A 22,619-nucleotide genomic window follows, 5' to 3' on the forward strand; every position below is an offset into this window, starting at 1 on the left:
GATGAGCTTCCATAAATAACTCAGTACCAAACGAGTAATGTCAAGAAAACGGGAAAGAAACTCTGTGAGTGTAGAAAAAGGAAAGGAAATATGGAAGATCTTCATATTCTCTTAGGTACATGCTAGGATTTGGGTGATGCGGCTAGGATTTAGTATGAGAGGAGCGGAGAGCGTTTAGGGGCGGCTGAGCAGAGTAAAATGTTAGGATTAGGGTTGGGGCGGGTAATTAAAATGGGAGAATGGTTGTGGGTCGTTGACATTTGAGATCAACGGCCATGATTAGTATAGAAGCAGGGCGGGTCGGTTAAATGGGTACCGATCGGGTTTGCTAAATGGTCGTTTGTTCTGGGCCTGAGGGAACTGGGCCAAGGTTTTTAGGATATCTAGGTTGCCTATTTTGGTATGAAATTCATTTTAAAGTTGGGCTATAATTTAAATACACACAATTTATCAAAAATTAATTTATAAAAAGTAATTAACACACAATAAAATATTTGTATACAGTAAGTGTTTGAAAATAATAGTTTAATATTATAAAAATATAAAGATGCTATTTGGCACAAATAATGTGAAACAAAATGTAATTATGCATAACATATATGCTATTATTGTAAAATTATATAAATAGCATAGAAATACAAATATAACTATATAAAATGAGGTAAAAATATTATGAAACCTATATGTGTATACAAATAATAAATTTAGATGATTAAGTCATCGCAAAATAATTTGAAAGGGTAATTAATAAATATTCAAGTAATTTAAATGGAAGAAAATTAATTTTAAAGCTTTAAAAATTATAGAAAATTATTGAAATACTTATATGACCCCTGTGAGTTAGGTAATAACGCAAAAATAATACTTGAAAGTATATGGAATACTTTAGAAAAAGTTTTTCTTCTCGAATTTCAATGAGAGAGATATTGGTTTCTAATTGATAGTTTTCTAAATAAATTTTCAAGTTTAACAAAAAGTAAATTTTTTTAAAAAATATCTTGTATGACGTGATTTTCTAATAAAATATTTAAAAAATTTATTTCAAAATGGGATATTCTTTTAAAATATAGTGCCATTTTCAAAATGAAAGGATAAGACATTTTCTAAATTTTAGTAAAGATTATTTTTGATATAAGAGAAGTCATATTGTAGATAAAGTAAGGTCATTAAAATCTTAAGGACTCTTTACATAAAATACGCGGTTGAATTTATTTTTTAACATTTAAATGACATAATAAGAATATATATAAAGAGGAGAATCGAAGTTATGTGAGGGTATATAAATAAGGAGTACTCAAAAATATTAGTGATAAATTTAAATAATACCTGAATTTCTGAGAAATGAATCAATATGAAAGAAACGGTAAGTCTTTTTTGTGTGTACAATTTCTTTATTAATTTCTAATGAATTATATATATTTATCTAGAAAGTTTAAATTTTAAAGTTATTTATACATAATCCAAATAACTTAGATCATAATTTGAAACGGTCATTATTCGCGCATTTGTGCGAGTACTAATATTAGTATATATAAATATAGAGAGAACATATTATTAGCAGCTCTAAAAAATAATAGTCAATAAAACATATTTTTTTATATTTATGTGTATTACATACATATAATTTACATATTTTATATACTTTTTGGCTAGCGAATACAATTAGTTTTGGCGACCGACTAATTTTGTATTTTGCCCTAAAATATATAGTGATTGTGTGTGTATATATATTACATTAATTTATAACAAATATACCTTTTGCAGCTATTATTTGAACGGGGGTTACACCGTCTAGTGTATATAACAACTTAGCCTTCAATTTTATCGATCTGCGCTTAACTTAATATAATACTCTTATAAATCAATCTCTATTGTTATGTCTTTCTGGTAATCAGAAAATCTTGATTTTAAATATTCCAGTTGAAGTAAGATATTGCTCTGTTTGGAGTAACGTGACATTCTCAGGATTCTACTATCAAATTAAACATGTAACATTACTCTAAACTTTTTCCTTCATTGTATCTTATACCATGTGATATGCCTCCAAAAGTTGCATCAAGAAGGTGAAGTATGCTAAGATTTGTTAAAGAAATATAGGAAAAATTTAAGGATGTTATGCATTTCATAAGCACCAAAAAATTCTCTAACTCTTGACTGCCAAATACATTTTAGTGTAGCAGGATTTGGAGCTTATGAGTTCAGATTTTAATTCTTTTAAGTTACTGAGTTTTAAATTAATAACTTATACATATTTGATAAATTTTTAAAATAAATACACGATTTTGACTAAATATAATAAATTTACCGAACCCGTAAGCTATACTCTAGCTCCGCCCTTTTTTTTCCCTCCCATAGGAGGCTGCAGAAATTATATTTCCAATCTAGGGGGTTATAGTGTGTCTCTATATAAAGGTCTTTAAAACAACTCCCCACTGTGGGATACAAATGGTTACATGCCTTTCATATAATATGTCTCACAGTTTCCATTAAAATGGAAACGGGACTTGATTGATTGAAACCTATTTGGCAAAGTGGAGAGGTTTCATGTCATGAAAACTCTAAAAAGATCCATTAGTAGTTCAGACATTTTCATCTTTTATAATTTCGAAAAATCTTATTGGTGCATATCTGTCCAAATTGATGAATATCTTTGTCCTAGAGTGGGAAGACTACCTGCCGAGTGCTCTACACGTCAACTTGTTAAATCTAAAGTTTGGGTTCGAATTGACAACCAGCAATCCAATTCTAAGTGGCAGACTACATTAAGGTTGTACACACCACATATTGAAAACCATAAAAAAAAAAAAAAAAATTCCGCATGGTCCAATTAATTTGAATTCTTGTTGAAAAGTTCAACTTTAAGGATAAAATGTTCATTAATAATAACGACTCTTTCAATAATAAATATTATGGAGTAACTAGTAAGCTAATAATAGTGATAATTAATTTGCTATAATAACTTAAATTACAATATTGTATAAAAAAAAAAGCTTTACATTGTAAAGTACATAAATTAAATCTTTTTCTTCTTGGCCTTGTAATGGAAAAATGGGGCGTGGAAATCGTGGAAATTTGTGGTACAAAGAATGAAAGAAAGCAATTTCTCCACGTATTGCATGTCATAAAATTAAAGTTGAGGGTTAAGAGTAGCAAAAAAAAAAAAAAAGCACAAAGAAAATCATTTTAAAGTCATTCCTTGTGGTGTTCCCCTTCATATTTGTAATATGGAAAGAAATTTTAATTGTTGTTTATAAGCTAAAGAAGCCTTTATTCCCAAGTGGCATGCAACCATTTGTTTTTCTTTTCCTTTTCTTGGCCCGGGGGGGGGGGGGGGTGCAGAGGGCGATAAACACGAATTAGTTAAAAGAAATCATGAAAATTAATTAAAATACAATGTTTTGGCAAAGGTGAAGGAACATCAAAATATCAAATTGAAACAGAGGAAACTTGCAACTGAAATTTGACAAATCTGAAATCTGAATTTGACATTAGCAAATTGTGACACGGAAATAATATAAAACATAAAACAAAAGGGACCTCCAAAAAATAAAATAGAAAAGGAAAGAAGTAAAGAAAATAATGTCTTGTCTTTTTTCGTCCTAGGAATAATATATAGCATATTTAATTCTAGAAACCAAACCTGCAAAACCAGAAAAAATATAACAAAAGCACTTTGTAGTATGACCATATATGCATTTTTCACCAGATCTAAGTTGATATTTATGAAAGTATAGAAATACAGATACAACGTCGTATTTATATATCAGGAAACCTAAGACCTGACCCACAAAGCTATTACCCCTACACAAAAAAGAAAGAAAGAAGCAGAAGCAGAAGAGGGGAACTCTAGATAGGCTTTTTAACTGCAAAAAGATACAGTTCTTATTAGAGTTCATTGGAAACTTTATGATTAAAATATTACATCCGAAAGAATCTAGTTGGAGTATATTTATATTTATTTGTTTAATTTCTTTGAGGGAAATTAGTATAATGGGTAGGGGAAGGGTAGAACTGAAGAGAATAGAGAACAAGATAAACAGGCAAGTAACCTTTTCTAAGAGAAGAAATGGACTTCTCAAAAAGGCCTATGAACTTTCAGTTCTGTGTGATGCTGAAGTTGCTCTTATCATCTTCTCTAACCGCGGCAAGCTCTATGAATTCTGCAGCAGCTCAAGGTACGTTATATATCTACTATACATATGAATGTTTATTGTCTATGTCACTCCATTTAAGCTCAGTTACACACTTTTTTTTGTAGAAAAAGAAGATTTGGGGTACGTTTTTCCAGTGATTTTCGCTCCTTGTTTAATAGGGTAGGGATTGAAAAAGTACTGTATGTGTCCATTGTATCTTTTGTCTAACCTTTCATTTCCATTGTATCCGAATTCTGCCTTGCGATTTTTCCGTTCTTTTACTTTTTTTCTTGGTTTTTATTGGTTGGGTATAGATGTAAGATCTGAGTCAGAATAAGATTTTTCTTTAACCTAGAGTAGTAGGACTAGTGGCTGCTGACTAAGGGTGCAAACCAATTTGCAATTTGATCTGCAGATCTAAGTTCTTCCTTTGTAAATTACAAATGTAACTAGTATTTCAAGAAGCCAGATTGTTGGTTTTTAAAAAGGATGGGCAGTAAAAATATTACAAATATTGATTGAAAATGCCTCTACTTTTTATTAAATACATAGGGCTTTAAATAGTCAACTTGAGAGCATAATATGCAGAAAAATCTGCATAACAAGAATTCAAAAAATCTGAAATATCTCAACAAACCTAAAAAATCTAACAGAAATTTAAAATTAAAATTTATCCTAAAACTAAGAAACTTATTCTGCTAAAAAAGATACTGGAGTAACTGAAGGCAACAAAACTTCAACACTCCTCCTTTGTTCAGTTGCTGCAATTCTAAAGTTGTTCCTCCTCAATTCTTGCTTCTATTATTTGTGCTTGAGGATTGTTTTGAGCATCACTGAAATTGCACACTTTTGTAGTGCAGTTCCTTTTCTTTTTTCTTTTTCGTCTTATGGTTTTGTGCATAAAAAATACCCTCGTGACCTTGTCTTATCTGAAATCTCTTTTGAAAGTATTTGATTGATCTGGACAATGATAGAATTTTCAGGGATTGCTCGTAAGGATTGTTCTTCCACTACAACATTCAACAAATCATAGGTTTTTTTATGATATGATTTTATTTCACTAAGCAAATCCAATAGTTTTTGCTAGTGAAAGTTTGTGGGGCATTCAAACAGACCATGTTTGAAAATGGGTTTAAAAATTGATATTGGTTAAAAACGGTTTGAAAATGGTTCTTTGAAAGAACTCACAGATCTCGTAAGACCAATGAAGCTCTTGATATCACTATTGGTTTTCTGAAAAATGGGACAGCAAAAATATTAAAAATATTGATTAAAAATATCTTTCAATAATTTTATTAAGCATAACAAGGCTTTAAATAGCCAATTAGGAATAAAAAAATTCACATAATTTAAAATTTAAAAAACCTAAAATATCTCAACTAACTTAAACAATCTACTAAAAATTTATCGTAAAACTAAGCAACTTATTCTGCTAAAAATATTATTGCAGTAATTGAAAGCAACAAAACTTCAACACTGATGAAGTAAATAAAGCTCTTTGGTCGTGATTTGATGTTCGACCATTTTCCCTTCGTTTAATTATCTCCACTTTTTCTTCAACAAGTACAAAAGAAAAGCCTTATAATATGGATCTAAAGCTGCTGGAGCTCGGAAAAGAATTGTTGTGGCTTGAGTATTTCTTCTGCATTTTGCCTGTGAAAATGGTACCCAATAATGCTTATAACATTTGCAGACTTGAGATTTTTCTTTCAAGCTTTAAAATCATAATCATATCTTTATAGCGCTTTTGCTTTTCCGGAAGAAATTCTCTTTTTACCTTAATTAGTATAGCAACTCAATGGAGGTTAGCATCTGGAGTCCTGTGTGACAAGAGAGTGTCACCGATACTCAAAGGTAAGTTTCATAAAGTGGTGGTTAGACCGGCCATGATGTATGGTGCTGAGTGTTGGCCCGTTAAGAACTCACATATCCAGAAGATGAAAGTAGCAAAAATGAGGTTGTTGAGGTGGATATGCGGGCGCACTAGGATAGATAAGATTATGAATGATAGATATTCGGGAGAAGGTTCACGTGGCTCCCATTGATGACAAGATGCGGGAAGCGAGGCTTAGATGATTCGGACATGTTCATAGGAGAAGCCCAGATGCTCCGGTATGGAGGTGTGAGCGGCTGGTTGTGCAGGGCACGAGAAGAGGTAGAGGACGGCCTAAGAAATATTGGGGAGAGATGATCAGGCAGGATATAGCGAGGCTCCAGATTTCCGAGGACATGACACCTGATAGAATGATATGGAGGTTGAGTATTAGAGTTGTAGGTTAGGAGGTAGTTGAGTCTTGCCTTACTTCGTAATATTGTGGGACTAGCCAGGTAGGGTTTTTGTCTAAGATAGCTAGTGACAATGTTGTGTCTTACTATTTCGCTTCTCAGTGCAGGACCTATTTACTAGCTATCGCTTTTGTTTTGCATCTTTTTTCTGGATTTCATGGTGTTCTTAATTTTCCTATGATTGCTGTGGTGATACTAATATTGTCTCCTTTTGTCCTTTTGTCTTTTTGTTTTCTTGAGCCGAGGGTCTTTCGGAAACAGCCTCTCTACTCCTTCGAGGTAGGGGTTAGGTCTGCGTACACACTACCCTCCCCATACCCCATTAGTAAAATTTTACTGGGTTGTTATTGTTGTTGTGGTAGTATAGCAACTTACATAACAAATACTAACACCTAACCTTTTCATGCCTATGAAATTAGCATAATGTCTTGGAATGAATTAATTTTTATGAGCATATCGAATCGGAGATTCTTAAGTAGCCACCAACCTATAGTTATCCTTAGATTACCGTGCTTGGTGGAGAAGAAGCAAATAAAAGTACACTCGCTTCCTGCCTTGTTCTCAGTCATGAACGGGAATTGCTCGCTAGATAGGTCATCAGATCGAAGGAAGATTTTATGAGAACATATTCCCTATTTTCAGCGACAAAGGAGGAACGACCTCATCTCATCACGTAATTGATTTCCAGTATTTCTATCTGACTAAGATAATATTTTAATCGTCTCTTTCTTAAAGGGACTTGCCTATACATGGTGCTTTCATCTAATTTTGAGGCAATGGCTCTTAAGTGATAAATTGGTGGCATTTAAAGATGCACTAGTACTTCTTTCTGCATGTACTTCCTTGCAAAGGATTATTTCCATTAATCCTTCTTTGCATATCATTAGTTGTCTTTTCTTTTTATGAAAACAACATCATGGAAACATATTGATCTATATACGCGACACCAACTCTTAAAATTAAGATTTAATTGTTCGATGCACTATTATACTATATAATTAGGTCCAGTTTTATCCCCAAGTGCTTTTAGTTTACTTAGGACATTGTATATCAATTTGGCACACATCGACAGATATACAGGGAGTTATATTGATATACTAGCTAGTGTACGAGTATATTATACATCTATCTCGACATTCTCATACAAGTCTCTAATCAAACTCAACACATGTAGATCTAATGTAAGTGAAGCAACAATAACTAAGCCTTAAAATCAACTTGTTAGTATTGCCAAATTATGAATCATTTTTTCCATTATATTCTGTTAAGTATTTACTACGTCTGTATTGATTTCAAAGTAGTGTAGGTTTTTAAGATTTTTTCATGTGCTTTTATGTTTATCTTGTATCTTTTTAGTTCCTTAAATCATCACGGCAATATACTATTGAAGTGTGTGATCATCTCATTGATATCTGTCTGCTCTGATATTATTTTAAGTGTGTGATCATCTCATCTAAAAACTTAAACTGCTGAAAAGAGAGAGCATTATAATTTATATACTTATTTCTGTCTTAAACACATATCTACTTTGTGCTATCTGAAATCTACGTAGGGCATGACCAAATCATCGTCAACAACCTTCCCTTCTTTTGTCAAATTGATATTCTTAATCTTGTTCATTGTATGATAAAATAATCTATATGAATATTATATTTCTAGTACACTCATAATGTGGATACTTTGGATCACAAAATGCTCAATATTTACTCCCATCTAGTATTATTGGTCTCACAATCATTCTATAAGACTGACATAACATGGTGAGAACGAAATATAGCATGAGAAATTATATTTTTTTCATATAAATGAGACTTCCAGAGAGGTAGCAAAAAGGCATTGTTATTCCAACTATCAATGGTAGAACATATTTAGCATATCCATTTATCCCATTTTGTCACAGCTAATTTACAATCGATTCGAGGAATTCAAAGTAAGAGAAGTAAGTCCCAAACTGAAGTAATTATAAGCAAGCCACTTTAGAAAGACAATTAGTGAGAGATAAAATTAAGCATGCATTATGCTCTACATGATGGTCCTAGAAAAATTTAGCTAAAGTACTTATGGTTGCGTTGAAGACCTATTAGAACTCATATATCTTTGTCTTTGGTTAGTTTTTTTCTTGGTTGAACTATTATGGTGTGGGCTTTACTTTTAATACTATGGTAAGAATACACTTCTTGACCTCTTGTCTATGAGTAAATAAAGCATCCTCCTAGGCTTCTTGACGATGTTCCCAAATCTCGTAGAAGTATGACCATTTCATCTAAAAGTTTAAGCTATTAGAGAGAGTAAATTTTTATGTACTTAATTGTTATTTTAATATATCTTCTCATGTGCGGGGCTTGATTCTCTTTCATGACCAGAGCACGTGGAAGTTCTTTTCTGATTAATTAGTCGCTGTGAGACTTGAACTCAAAATCTCTACCTTGTCTGATATCATTTAAAAGTGAGAGAGCACCACTTTTATTTACTTAATTATTACCTTAACACTCTCATTATTCTACAATTTGCCTTTTTTTTTCTAGTATATCCAAGACACTGGAGAGATACCACATATGCAATTACTCCAACCTTGAAGCTGGCCAATCTTCAACCGATTCTCAGGTTCATTCATCTCCCTTAGATTTGTAACTGACTTAGTAATTTACTATTTAGTTAAAAAAAAAAAAAAGGGAACAGTTTATCTTTACCTTCTCTTTCAAGTTTCATCGAGTTAGATTCTTTGGATGAACTAGGTAAAATTAAACAGTAACTAATTATATACTCCCTTCGTTTCTTTTTACTAGTTTTTTAACATGCGCGTTGCACGTGTTTTTCATAGTATAAGTACAAACTTCTTAAAATGATATACATCATATTAGAATAAGTGTGTATGAGTTACACGAATTTAGAACGGAAAAAGTGCAAGCTCAAATTAAATACATAGCAATCAAATATTCAACTTAATAATTTTCTTATTTGTGATATTTCAAGTTTCAATAACACCGAATTCAAATTTGAGTATGAGCAACATCGGCTATAGTTACAAATGCTTCACACTTTAAAGTTCGTGTCATATCTAAAAGAAATTGTAACCTCTGCCCTTTCATAACTGGATACATATTAATAGGTTGTTATCAAATAAAAGTAATATTTTGTAAAAGCTATGTAGAAATTGGATCAACATACACCTTCATTTAGATGGATATAATAGATCATTGTCAATTTCATGGTGTGCATCTGCAAAGAAGAAGTAAGTAGTTTATTTATTACAAAGATACGGGTTGGGATCTAGTCTAGTATAATTTGGTCAAGTATTGTTCAATGGCTACCTAAGATCGCACCACATCATCTAAGTAAAATCTGATGACTCCTGTTTATTTGTATTATTATATAAAATAGAAAAGATATTCCACCATTGTCCTTTACTTCTTTCCTACTCTCTCCTCTATTTCCTTCAATTCAAAGATTTCAAAATTGCGGCCAACATCTTCTTCCTTTAGAAACTGCTTCTCCATTACCAAGCAATTTGTTAACACTAATACTATAGATCAGGCCCAACAACATAAGCTGAAGCCACACAGCCCATTGACACATATCCATTAGTGCATCAGTCCATCAATCTACCAAGCCCAATAATTTTATATCTCTATTTTTTAGTTGTACATTTCATATACACGCGTGCAATTATATATAGACTAAGTAGTACAATAATATTACACAAGTCAGTTGAATGTTCTAGAGACTGACCAACCTTCTCTCTCTTCTCTATCTACTTTAGAAACCTTAGGATTTTCTTCAATCTCTTTTGTTCATCAATTGAATCTAGCGATGTTAACATGGTATCAGAGCAGGAATTCGGTTTCATCTCGGCCTAAGCTTCACTCCGATGTTTCCCTTGACCGGAGTTTTCGTCTCTTCCGTTTGGTTCGCTGATTTGGCAGTTTAGTCTGGAGCGTGATTTTCTCGAAGGAAAATTAGGTATTTCTTCGATTTTCTGCTGGAATCGACTTAGGGTTCTCGACATTTTTTACTTCAATGCGAGTTTCATCCTAGGGTTTTGCCTACTAAGAATTTACTTCTCTATTTTAGAAGGCCGGTAATATTCTTCCCATCTACAACTTTACAACATGATTCTCATCATGTTTAAGACATATTCTGTGATTTGCATGTCGTATGTGTAGACATTGTTATTCTCCACAAGTTGACTCCACTTCGGTTATTGTATATGTGTGATTGTGTGATTTGACTGAGCCTGCTGCTATGGGTAGCATTCAGGATAATGTGGATAATACCACGACCTCCAACTATAGAGGTTTTGTACCTTTCTCCCTAGATCCCTCTCATCCCCTGTATGTCCACCCTTCGGACAGTCCTGGTAGCCAATTGGTTTCGATGCCTTTTAATGGATCTAGCATTGTTCTTTGGAGAAGTAGCATGCTTACTTCTTTATGTGCCAAGAACAAACTAGGGATCCTAGATGGAAGAATATCTCAATATAGTCCACAATCACCTTATTACCTCTATTGGAAAAGATGTAATGATATGGTCAAGTCTTGGATCATAAATTTTGTGTCTAGAGAAATTGCCACTAGTGTAATGTGTTTTAAGACTGCCAAAGAGGTCTGAAAAGACATTAATGAGAGGTTTAGGCAGTCTAATGGGTCAAAATATCTGCAAATGCAGAGAGAGATAAGTACAACTGCTTAGGGTTCTTCAGACATAGCTAATTACTTCACTAAACTTAGAACACTTTGGGATAAGTTGAATTCTTCCTATGTGGGACTCGTTTGTTCATGTGGAGCTCTTTCCAATTTCATAGAAGATCAACAGTTGTTTCAGTTCTTTAATGGGTTAAATAAATCATATTCCACTGTTAAAAGCGCCATCACGATGATGAGTCACTTACCACCCATAAGTAAAGTCTATTCTATCCTATAATAAGATGAGAGCCATAGAGAAGCAGCACGTGCTCCTAGTTTTTCTAGTGATTCTACATCTTTTTTGGCTTCTCCTACTCCTTTCAACAACAACAATAGGAACTTCACTCAGAGAGTCAACTTTGACTACAAAAAGAATGTCAATCCTGTGTCTCGCAAGTATTGCAAGAAGATTGGACATACTGTGGACAAATGCTATAGGCTGCATAGATTTCCTACTGATTTTAAATTAACTAAGAACATAAAATCAGCTTCTTGTGTCTAGACTGAGATTCTGTATGCCTCTCTTCCTACGTCTTCTGTTGCTTCCTCTGATAAATCAGCTCATGGTTTCACCAAGGAGTAATATCAACATCTTTTGAATCTATTTCAAAATGTTCAGCTCTCTACTGGGATGTCTCCTACTGTTTCCTCCACAGAAGACTCTGCATTTGCTCACTTTGTAGGTTTCTTCAGTGCTTATGCTGCTGATTCCCATATTTCTCAAATATGTGCATCTTCACATCTAGGTATACAACCTTGGATTTTGAATTTAGGAGCCACTAACCATATGACTCTACATAAACATTTACTTCAAAACCTTCCACCTTTACCTAAATCATTCCTTGTTACTTTACCTAATAATTATAAAGTAAAAGTTATATCAACTAGGTCTTTACACCTTAGAAATGATATAATATTAGTCAATATTCTTCCAGTGCCTTCTTTCCACTTCAATATAATTTCCATTCATCAACTTATTACAGAGTTAGATTGCATAGCAATACTTACCAAAAATTATTGTCTTTTATAGGGCCTTTCTCTGAAGATGCCACTGGTAATTGGTAAGGCTACCAGGAGATTATACTAACTACATCCAGATGCTGAACTGTTTCCATCTTCATTTAGTACTTCTATGGTTCAATTTAGTTCAATTCCTAGTAATAAATCAAGTTTATTTACTTCTTGCTTCAATCAACCTTCTATTGCTATTGACTCTGCTTGTAATCATACATCCATCATTAATAAAATGGACTTGTTTTGGCATCAAAGATTAGGTTATATATCTTTTCATAAAATGAAGTCAATTTCTTATTTGTCTGATAAAGTTTCTTCTAAACAATCTTTTCTTTGCCTAATGGCTAGACAACAAAGGTTACCCTTTCATGATAGTTCTATACATTCTACTGCTCCTTTTCAACTAGTTCACATTGACATTTGGGGATTCTATAACACTAAGACCTATAATGGATTATGGTATCTCCTCACTCTAGTTGATGATTATACTAGAGTGACCTGGACATATCTTCTCTCTTGTAAGAGCAATGCCCTCTCTGTCCTTAAAGCTTTTACATCCATGATCAAGGTTCATTTCCAATCATCTGTTCATACCTTTAGGTCAAATAATGCTTTTGAATTAGATAGTAGTGCTGAAGTTACTGCTTTCTTTAGAGATGGGAGTATTCTTCACCAAACCATTATTCCTCACCCTCCACAACAGAATGGTGTTGTGGAGAGAAAATACAAACACCTTTGGGAAGTTGTCAGGGCCCTTCTGTTTCAATCTAAGCTTCCTCTTAAATTTTGGGGTGAATGTGTCCTCACTGCTACTTACATTATTAACAGAATGTCTTCACCTCTCTTACTCAACCTCTCTCCTTATGAAACATTACATGGCAATCTACCCACCTATGAACATTTAAATCTTTTGGCTGTCTTTGCTTTGCCACAACTCCTAAGATTGGCAGGGACAAATTCCAATCAAGAGCGACCTCTTGTCTATTTCTGGGTTACCCCTGCGGTAAGAACGGTTACAAACTACTGAATCTTTCTAATTTTTCTGTTTTCTTCTCTAGAGATGTGGTGTTTCATGAGCATGTTTTTCCTTACAACTCTTCCCCTCCTTCTTCTTTCTTTTCCTCTTTTGTGCGACCATTTGTGGACTCCCCATCTCCTATACCTACTATCCCTCGTATTCCTGAAGATATTCCTCTACTTATTCCCAATCCTCATGTGTCTCCTTTAGCATCTTGTCCTTCTCCTCTTAGTCCTGTCCCATCCAATCTGCCTTCTTCTAGCCCTTCCTATTCTAACATTCCTTCTCATCCTTCCCCAACTTCTCCTATCCTCAGGAAGTCCCTTAGAACTGTTGCCAAGCCTACCTATCTAAATGACTATGTTTGCAATTCTACCCTACTTCCTGCTCCTTCTCCTGATCCTTCCATGGTTTCTCCTAGTAATTCTCATATGCATGAGCTCCAGTTCTACTAGCAGGCAACATCAAACTCTGTTTGGAAGGAGGCTATGCTACACGAATTTAGGGCTCTTGAAGCAAACCAGACCTGGGACATTGTTCCTCTTCCACCTAACAAGAAAGTCATAACTTGTAAGTGGGTCTATAAGATCAAGCAAAGGGCGGGATGGATCTGTTGAAAGGTATAAAGCAAGACTGATTATTAGGGGTGATGCTCAAAGGGAAGGTATTGACTTCACTGAAACTTTTTCCCCTGTGGTCAAGCTGACCACTATTAAATGTTTGTTGACCTTGGCTGTCAAGAGAGGCTGGACTGTTTTTCAGCTTGATGTAAACAATGCCTTTCTCCATGGTGACCTAATTGAGGAGGTCTACATGAAGATTCCCCGTGGCCTTGACATCTCTTCTTCCTCAACCTCTTCACTACTGGTTTGCAGGCTCAAGAAGTCCCTCTATGGCCTCAGGCAGGCTTCCAGACAGTGGTTTTCAAAACTGTCTTAAGCCTTGCTCTCTAGGGCTACATTTCCAGCTCAATGATTATTCTCTCTTCACCAAGTCATTTTCTGATTCTCCAGTGGTCCTAGATGTATATGTAGATGACATCCTCTTAGCTGAGGATGATGCCTCTGAGTTGAAATCCTTTTTGGATTCCAGTTCAAGATCAAAGATTTGGGTACAATTCACTATTTTTTGGGTTTGGAAGTTTCCCAGCACCATCTTATTACTCAACACAAGTATACTGCCGATCTCCTTGCTGAGTTTAACTACAATTATTTCACACATGTTCTGACTCTTTTGGACTCTTCTTCCAAGTTGATATTGGACATGGGAGAGCCACTCAATGATCCCAGCACCTACAGAAGATTGGTAGGCAAGCTCAACTTCCTGCAACATACCAAACTAGATATTTCCTTCTCTATGCAACACTTAAGTGAATTTCTTCAGAAACCTCAAGTGCCCCACATGCAGGTTGCTTTACATGTTCTATGGTATCTTCTGAATGATCGAGCCTAAGGTATTCTTCTTTCCAGTAGTTCTGATTTCTCTCTTCTTGGATATTCTGATTCTGACTGGGCAGCTTGTGCTGTCTCTCGCAAATCTATTTCTGGCTTCTATATCACTCTTGGTGGCATCTCTATCTCATGGAAAAGCAAGTAACAACCTAATATCTCCTTGTCTTCATCTGAAGCTGAGTACAGGGCCTTGAGGAAAGACTGTTGCTGAAGTTTCTTGGTTGGTTCAACTTCTGGCTGATCTTGGCTTGCACATTTGCAGCCCTGTTCTTATTTACTATGACTATCAGGCTACCTTATAGATAGCCAAGAACCTTGTATTTCATGAACGCACCAAACACATAGAAATTGACTCTCACTATGTGCGTGAATGTTTGAATTCTGGCCTTATCTCCTTGCATTTTGTTCTGCACAACTAGCTGGCATCATGACTAAAGCATTGCCTGATCAGCCTCACTATGGTATTCTTTGCAAGCTTGGTGTGTTCTCACTCTCCATCTTGGGGGATTTGTTCACGATACTACAGATCAAGCCCAACAACAAAAGTTGAAGCTGCACGACTCATTAACACAGACCTATTAGTGCATCAGTCCATCAGTCCACCAAGATCAACAATTTTGTAGCTCTATTTTTTAGTTGTATATTTCATATACATGTGTGTAATTGTTTGTAGACTAAGTAGTAGAGACTAAGAAGTAGAATAATATTACACAAGTCAGTTGAATGTTGTAGAGACTCACCGACCTTCTCTCTCCTCTCTCTCTACTTTAGAAACCTTAGTGTTTTCTTCAATTTCTTTTGTTCATCAATGGAATCTAGTGATGTTAACACAATCAAGGCTTTAGTGTTCGTAGGAAGGTCATTGGTTATTATCTCTCCAATTAACTACAATCTTTCAAATATAGCATGACTCATTTCCAATCATTCGGTGTTCGTATGAAAGATGAATCACCGAAGAAGAATGAAACTGATAGCTAGGAATGACATGGAAATATGATTCCGTCGAGGAACAAGTTCTTATTAAATCTGTGAAGAGAGAGGAGAGAGGTAGGAAAGAGAATAGGATAATGGTGGAATATCTTTTCTAATTTATATAATACAAATAAATAGAAGCCATCAGATTTTACTTAGATGATGTGGTGCAACCTTAGGTAGCCATTGATCAATACTTGATCAAATTGTACTGGACTGGATCTCAACCCCAAAGATAAGTAATAGTCACTCACATAAAATAAAAAATCAATTGATGTATATAAATCATATAATTGCACGTCTTAGATATCCTTTGTTTGATTCAAGCTTCAAAAAGTTGAATATATACAAGTGCAACTAAAATTTATCACTGTCGTAGTTACTGTGAATATAACTTTTAACCGCAAAAATGTAAACCAGTTCCTTGAAACAGGTCGTAGAAGGAAAACGCAAACACATTTTCAATTAACACACAAGTACTAAACATGGTTTTTAAACAAGAATTTTGTTCAACAGAAGTCTATATGCACATAAGATAAAATAGTATGTTGCTTGCAGCATTTTTAAATTCAGCGACTTTATCCTCATCAACGTTCCTTTAAATGGTATACCAATGCTAGAAAACGGAAACATTTCCTGACTACCAAAAATTCGATTCCAACATATTGATTCATTAAAAGTTGTAGAAAGCTTCAGGTGTAAACTTAAATAGAGAATAGCTTAATTTTCTAATCATTTGTTGCACCGAAATGATAAATAATTGTTAAAGCGTTGCTTCATAAAATTTGCATAAACAAGATTATATAGTTTCATGAATACTCTTAGGAAGCAACAAAAGAAAATAAACTTACCTGGTAAATCTGCAGCTTTCCTCAGTCGTTTCTTCTAATGGTGATGGTTAATTATGATATTACTATATAACAGATGAATAAAGTTTGACTGCAAAGAAGACGAAAAGTTTAATAAACACCACTCTGCTGATTAGCTTAATGGTAGGAGATGAAAACGCTTAGGTGGTGATTAAAATTCCTTTCCAATTGATACGTTAGCCATAATTTACCATTTAATAGGATCCCAATTAAATAGCTAAATAACCATTTAATGGAAGGTAATTTAACTTTTAGATAGAGGATAAATTGGTCGTTTAACTTTTTAAAGATATTTTAGTAAATTAATCTCATACTAAAGAGCTTCATTCTTATAATATAAAAACTAATAATAATTCCTCGGCACATGCGTTGCTCGTGTATGCCGAGTTATATAGTACATAATTTTTGTAAAATAATAATATTAATATTATTAAAATAATTATCTAAATATTTTTTAACCGTTATAGGAAAGTGCTGTTATAAAAATATATGTTAGAGGATAACATGAAACTTTAGTTCCAAATGAACCTTTATAAGGAAGTCTTGTTATCAAGTATAGTTGTTATAGAGAAGTTTGATTGTACATGAGAGAATAAAGTATAAATTGTTTTGGATGAACAATGTGGATCGTCTGGCTTATTTATCAAGGTCAAGATGATTAGATAATTGGAGCCTACAAAGATGAATAATCAAGATTTAATTAGATACAAGTGATTTTCTTTTCTACTTGTTTTAATTTATTAGGTACAAATCATATTGTACCTAATTATATATTTGTATATATAAATCTACTAAATATGTATAAATAATTTATTCAAAATCCAGTAAGTTACCTTTTCTAAAATTCAGAACTCATAAACTCAATATAAAATTAATTTCTTCCTATTTGTCAAAGTTAACCATTTAATCTTTTCAACCTCTTTATTTGGATGTCAAAGAAATACTTTACATTTTGTGCTAAAACACATCAATACCGAAGAAATACTTTAGATTTTCTTCCTATTTCGATCCCAAAAACTTTTTAGCTTTTTGGTATCATAAAATATTGTCTAGATTTGACAGTTATATTAAAATTTTAAAACATAATCCAACGACTCTATATAAAGAAATAGTTGGAAGGAACGAATTAAAGAAAGGTATGGCATAAACAAAACCCTTGTAAAAAGTAACATGAAAGAAAATGATGCACCTTATTTGGCATTTGTAGATGATTTCTGTATGTGGGAGAAGAGATGATGACCGGTGAAAAAGAGAAGATGAAGTAATTCTAATCAGGAATTAAAAGGCTGTAGAGTAATACAATTTTATTTAGGAGTTGAAAGGGTGCAACATACACATTTATCATTTACTGTAGCTATCTTTCACGCTACTGTCTTCTCAATCATCTGATTCAACGTAGATTATAGTACACATTATTATGTATTGAAAGATAAGTTTACTTTTTGATACAAAAGTAATATATAAAAGTAGTATTCAACTAAAGGATAAAATGGTCTTTCAGTTTTTGTGGGATATTTTAATAATTCACTTATGATCTTGAAGCTTCACACTTATAATATAGTATATTTTCTCAGTTCCAATTTATATAAACATGTTTGACTGACACAGAGTTTAAGAAAAAATGAAGGCTTTTGGAATTTGTAGTTCTAAACATGTCAGAAAGGAGTCCAGAGTATTTGTGTGGTTATAAAAGCTTCTCATTAAAGGTAGAATTGAAAGTTTAAGCTAAATTGTTTTCAAATTTAAAAATGAATCATTATTTTTGGAACGGACCAAAAAGGAGAGGGGGAGTATGAATATGATTTGTCCTTTAAAGTTTTGACACACTGATTTAATTATTTGACTATTATGCTATTATTGGAACAGAATAGCTACCAGGAATATACGAAGCTGAAAGCAAGAGTGGAAGTGCTACAACAGTCTCAAAGGTGATCACATATAATTAAATAGTGCTTCAATATCTCTCACTTTGACTTTTCATTTACAATCATATATATGATCTTTAGATCTTCTTTCTTCTATTCCTCATCCTTAGTTCTAAATAAGATCGAATTTAATTATTCATAATCTTTAGGCATATCCTTGGAGAAGACTTGGGACAATTAAACATAAAAGAGCTGGAACAGATTGAACGCCAACTGGATTCATCTTTGAGGCAAATAAGGTCAAGAAGGGTATGTTTTATGCACCTTTTACCTGTTATTTAATTTGTCAGTTTCTGTACAAGCTAAATTTGCAGCTTTTAGTAGTATGGCTACTTAGGGGCATATAAGAGCAAGTTCAGGATTCAACTGTTGAGACATCTATTGGATTACAGCCCAAAGGGACAAAATCACGAGTCTCAAAAGCCTTGAAGACACTGAATCCTTGGCCATATCAGGGCAAAGCAAACAATACTTTGATAATTGAGCCTGAACCCTAATAAGTGCGGTATCGAGTCGGTACCTTTAGTACGGTACCGACTCAAAATTCAACTGTTGACACATTTTGGATTAAACCCCAAGGGGGTAAAATCTTAGACCAAAAGCTTTGAGGTGACTGGTCGAGTCAAAGTGATAAGCCCTAGTTGGTTGGGCCTGACCATTGGCCCGACTGCGACAAATTGCTGGCACTATATATTAGATAATAAATTGATAAGAACAAATAGCACACTTAATTAATTTAAGCTCAAAAGATATGGCTTCCTTCTATACTAAAATGGGAATCTTACGGAAATGTACCGAAAAAGACACTATTTACCAACAACTAGCTATTTTAGTCATGCTACCAAAAATAACAAAAATATTACTCCATCCGTTCTAGTTTATATGAACCTATTTCTTTTTTGGTCCGTTCCAAAAAGAATGAGCCCTTTCTATATTTGGAAACTATTTAACTTAAACTTACAATTCTACCCTTAATGAGAAACTTTTATAATCACACAAATACTCTAGGCTTTTTTTTGACTTGTTTAGGACCATAAATTCAATAACTCTTCATTTTTTTTTAAACTCCGTGCTCAATCAAACATGTTCACATAAATTGGAACGGAGGGAGTACCAATGATAAACATTCAAAAAATATAGGAAATAAAAGAATTTTTTTCAATAGATATTGTTGCGATTCATTGAATACATATATAGGAGACAATATACAAAATTTGAGGAAGTTTGAAGGTAAATTAGATTAGTTTAGAGTCAAGATTCATTACTAATGATATACAATATTAAAAAAAATTACTTAAAACAGAATTTTTTTCAATGGGTATGGTTGGAATTCGTTGAAAATATATAAATGAGGAAATGTACAAAATTTGAGCAAGATTGGAGGTGATTTGAACTAGTTTGGTCTCAAAATCCGAAGTTAATCAAGTTTAAAAAATTCTTCTGCGACACATGTATCAAACGTATATCACGTATGTATCTCACACACAAATGTACATGAATATACATTTGATATATATGTGATACATAAATGATACATAGTGTCTTACACATACCATCTTTTCTGATGTTCATCTTCTATTTCGAATTTTCAATTCAAACCACCTCAAAACTCCACCAATCATCCCAAAACTAAGATTCGAACGGCTTAAGATGTACCCAATCTATTTCAATAACACCCACACAAAAGAAAGCAAAAAATTAATTTTTTTTGTCTACAAATAGGTAATTGACTAATATTGATAGCATTCGGCTAATATTGGTAATATTTTATGAATTGACTAATATTTATACTAATTTGCTTATGGGCTGATATAATTGGTAATTTTCCTAAAATGTGCTTATACGCTAATAGAAGATGCTAAATAGTTTGCAAGATTTTCAGTGTGTTTTTTTAACAAGTTCTTGAACATGTTCCAGACGCAAAACATGCTTGATCAACTTTCTGATCTTCAACAAAAGGTACGTATTTTATATTCCCCAAAGTAAGCAATAGAACATTGCTCAACTGTTCATGTGACATTGTATGCGTTCTTCTGCTGTTTTAACAGGAACAATCTCTTCTTGAAATCAACAGATCCTTGAAGATAAAGGTACAACCTCTCTTAAATAAGGTTTCAACTAGAAAAATATGGACAAATCCAGAAAAAGCTACCAATAGTAAACCTTCATCTACGTACTTTCATGTGATTTATTGGGATAAAATGTCAGAATTATTACTTTTTCAAAGTAGTACTTTCATGTGTTATTTTCCTCTACAACTCCTTTAATTTATGGGATAATATATTACATTTAATCCTTGTACTATTGTATCTGACTCATTTGTTCTCGATTTCGTTTGAAATGAGTTGTTTAATCTTTCTAGCAATAATGCAGCTAATGAATACAAGTAAAACTGCATATCTAAGTGTAAAATGTAGGACTAATACGAATTGACAGTTGACTTACCAAAAGTACAGTTACCCTCGATTTTACAAGAAAACTTCAAAAAGTTTTCTTTTCTTTTTTCTAAGAACTTTTTATTTGGGGCGTCGTGTACTAATGATGTAAAGGGGAATTTGGTATTCTTTTCTCCAATCAGTTAAAAGTTGTTTCTCTATGAAATGCTTCTGGCAGTTGGATGAAAACTATGTAGCCTACCAACCTCATTGGGATACTGCTCAACCTCAGGAGTTCTTTCAGCCTCTGCAGTGCAACAATACAATGCCAAACAGGTAATGTTGCCCTTGTTGCAATACCAAACTTTTTTTGCAACATTTTAAGTTGTAGCACAATTCTAACTCGAGCAAATTTAGGATCTAACATAACTGGAAACAAAATGAGTGTGTTTATATATTTATTTATGAATTTATAAGTTGAGCTAAAAGTAACGGATTCAGGTACAATCAAGCGCCAGGGGATAACATAGAACCATCAACACAGAATGCTACTGGTGTTTTACCTGGATGGATGATTTGATGGTTGGAGCTAAAGGGGAATCAAATTCACTTACCTTTTACAAGCAATTAAGTTAATGCAGTTCGAGATTGGAAAAGAAAAATTAATAAATGTAACTTCTCCCATACATACAATTGAAGTTTCAGACTTTCAAAAGACTACTGCTGGCATGACTTGTAAACTAATGAGTATGGAAAGCATAACGATATATGTCATGTAATAAGTCAAATTACATATTTTGTTTTAATTTAGACTCGTTTTGTTCTTGTTTGAGTTTAGTTATTCTTGCCTTGCATGGAAATAATGCAAGTAGGCTTTACTAGGCCACGGCGGTTTGAGCCATCCCGTGGAAAGACATCTATTTTCTCGAACATGTCATCATAAATATACATACGTAGGAAAAGACCTTTTTTACTGGTCAAGATCAACTTGAACTACTTATAACATACATTGTTTTTGGCAAATAATGAAATATCATTTGCAAATCAATGTTTGTCTACAATTTTGTTCATTATATTAATTTCAACTTAAAATAAAGAATTTTTGCTTGCATTAGGGTAGCCGGTCTATATCACACTTTTGAGGGTGTAATTCTTAGAGAAGTTCTCTGGAGATGCCTGGAGGCAAAAGGTGTATCGGTTCCCTACATTATGGCGATTAAGGGCATGTATGATGGGGCTAAGAATCGGGTTAGGACAGTAGGAGGCGACTCTGAGCAGTTTCCGGTTGTAATGGGGTTACACCAAGGTTCTGTGCTCAGTCCGTTCTTATTCGCCCTCGTGATCGACGCGTTAACACACCATATTCAAGGGGAGGTGCCATGGTGGATGCTATTTGCCGATGACATAGTTCTGATTGATGAGTCGCGAGCCGGTATTAACGAGAGGCTAGAGGTTTGGAGACAGGCTCTTGAGTCTAAGGGCTTCAAGTTGAGCAGGACGAAGACGGAATACCTGGAGTGTAAATTCAGCGCTGAGCCAGGGGAAGTGGGCATGGATGTGAGGGTTGAATCACAGGTCATCCCGAGTAGAGGCAGCTTCAAGTACCTTAGTTCGGTTATCCAGGGGGGAGGGAAGATCGACGAGGATGTCACACACCGTATTGGGGTAGGATGGATGAAGTGGAGGTTAGCATCTGGAGTCCTGTGTGACAAGAGAGTGCCACCAATACTCAAAGGTAAGTTCTATAAAGCCGTGGTTAGACCAACCATGTTGTATGGGGCTGAGTGTTGGCCCGTTAAGAACTCACATATCCAGAAGATGAAAGTAGCAGAAATTAGGATGTTGAGGTGGATGTGCGGGCACACTAGGATAGATAAGATTAGGAATGATGTTA

At 33.8% G+C, this 22,619-nt stretch overlaps 1 protein-coding gene across 3 annotated transcripts; it reads left to right on the forward strand.

Annotated features, from left to right (window-relative positions):
• The first annotated feature begins 3,667 nt into the window (after window positions 1-3,667).
• LOC107816782 (MADS-box protein 04g005320-like) lies at window positions 3,668-21,557 on the forward strand. Of its 3 annotated transcripts, none has more exons than XM_075226732.1 (9): window positions 3,668-4,175; window positions 4,259-4,313; window positions 8,945-9,023; window positions 18,292-18,353; window positions 18,500-18,599; window positions 20,268-20,309; window positions 20,399-20,440; window positions 20,964-21,061; window positions 21,227-21,557. In XM_075226732.1, exons 1-9 carry the CDS (start codon window positions 4,067-4,069, stop codon window positions 21,303-21,305), a joined length of 666 nt encoding a protein of 221 aa, XP_075082833.1. In that variant the 5' UTR covers window positions 3,668-4,066; the 3' UTR covers window positions 21,306-21,557. The 3 variants fall into 3 exon arrangements, with proteins under 3 accessions (XP_075082833.1, XP_075082834.1, XP_075082832.1); XM_075226733.1 differs by having other exon boundaries at window positions 3,670-4,175; window positions 4,259-4,274; XM_075226731.1 differs by lacking the exon at window positions 4,259-4,313 and having other exon boundaries at window positions 3,677-4,175.
• The last annotated feature ends 1,062 nt before the right edge of the window (window positions 21,558-22,619 follow it).

Source organism: Nicotiana tabacum, chromosome 12, assembly GCF_000715075.1.
Source record: "Nicotiana tabacum cultivar K326 chromosome 12, ASM71507v2, whole genome shotgun sequence".
NCBI lineage: Eukaryota > Viridiplantae > Streptophyta > Magnoliopsida > Solanales > Solanaceae > Nicotiana > Nicotiana tabacum.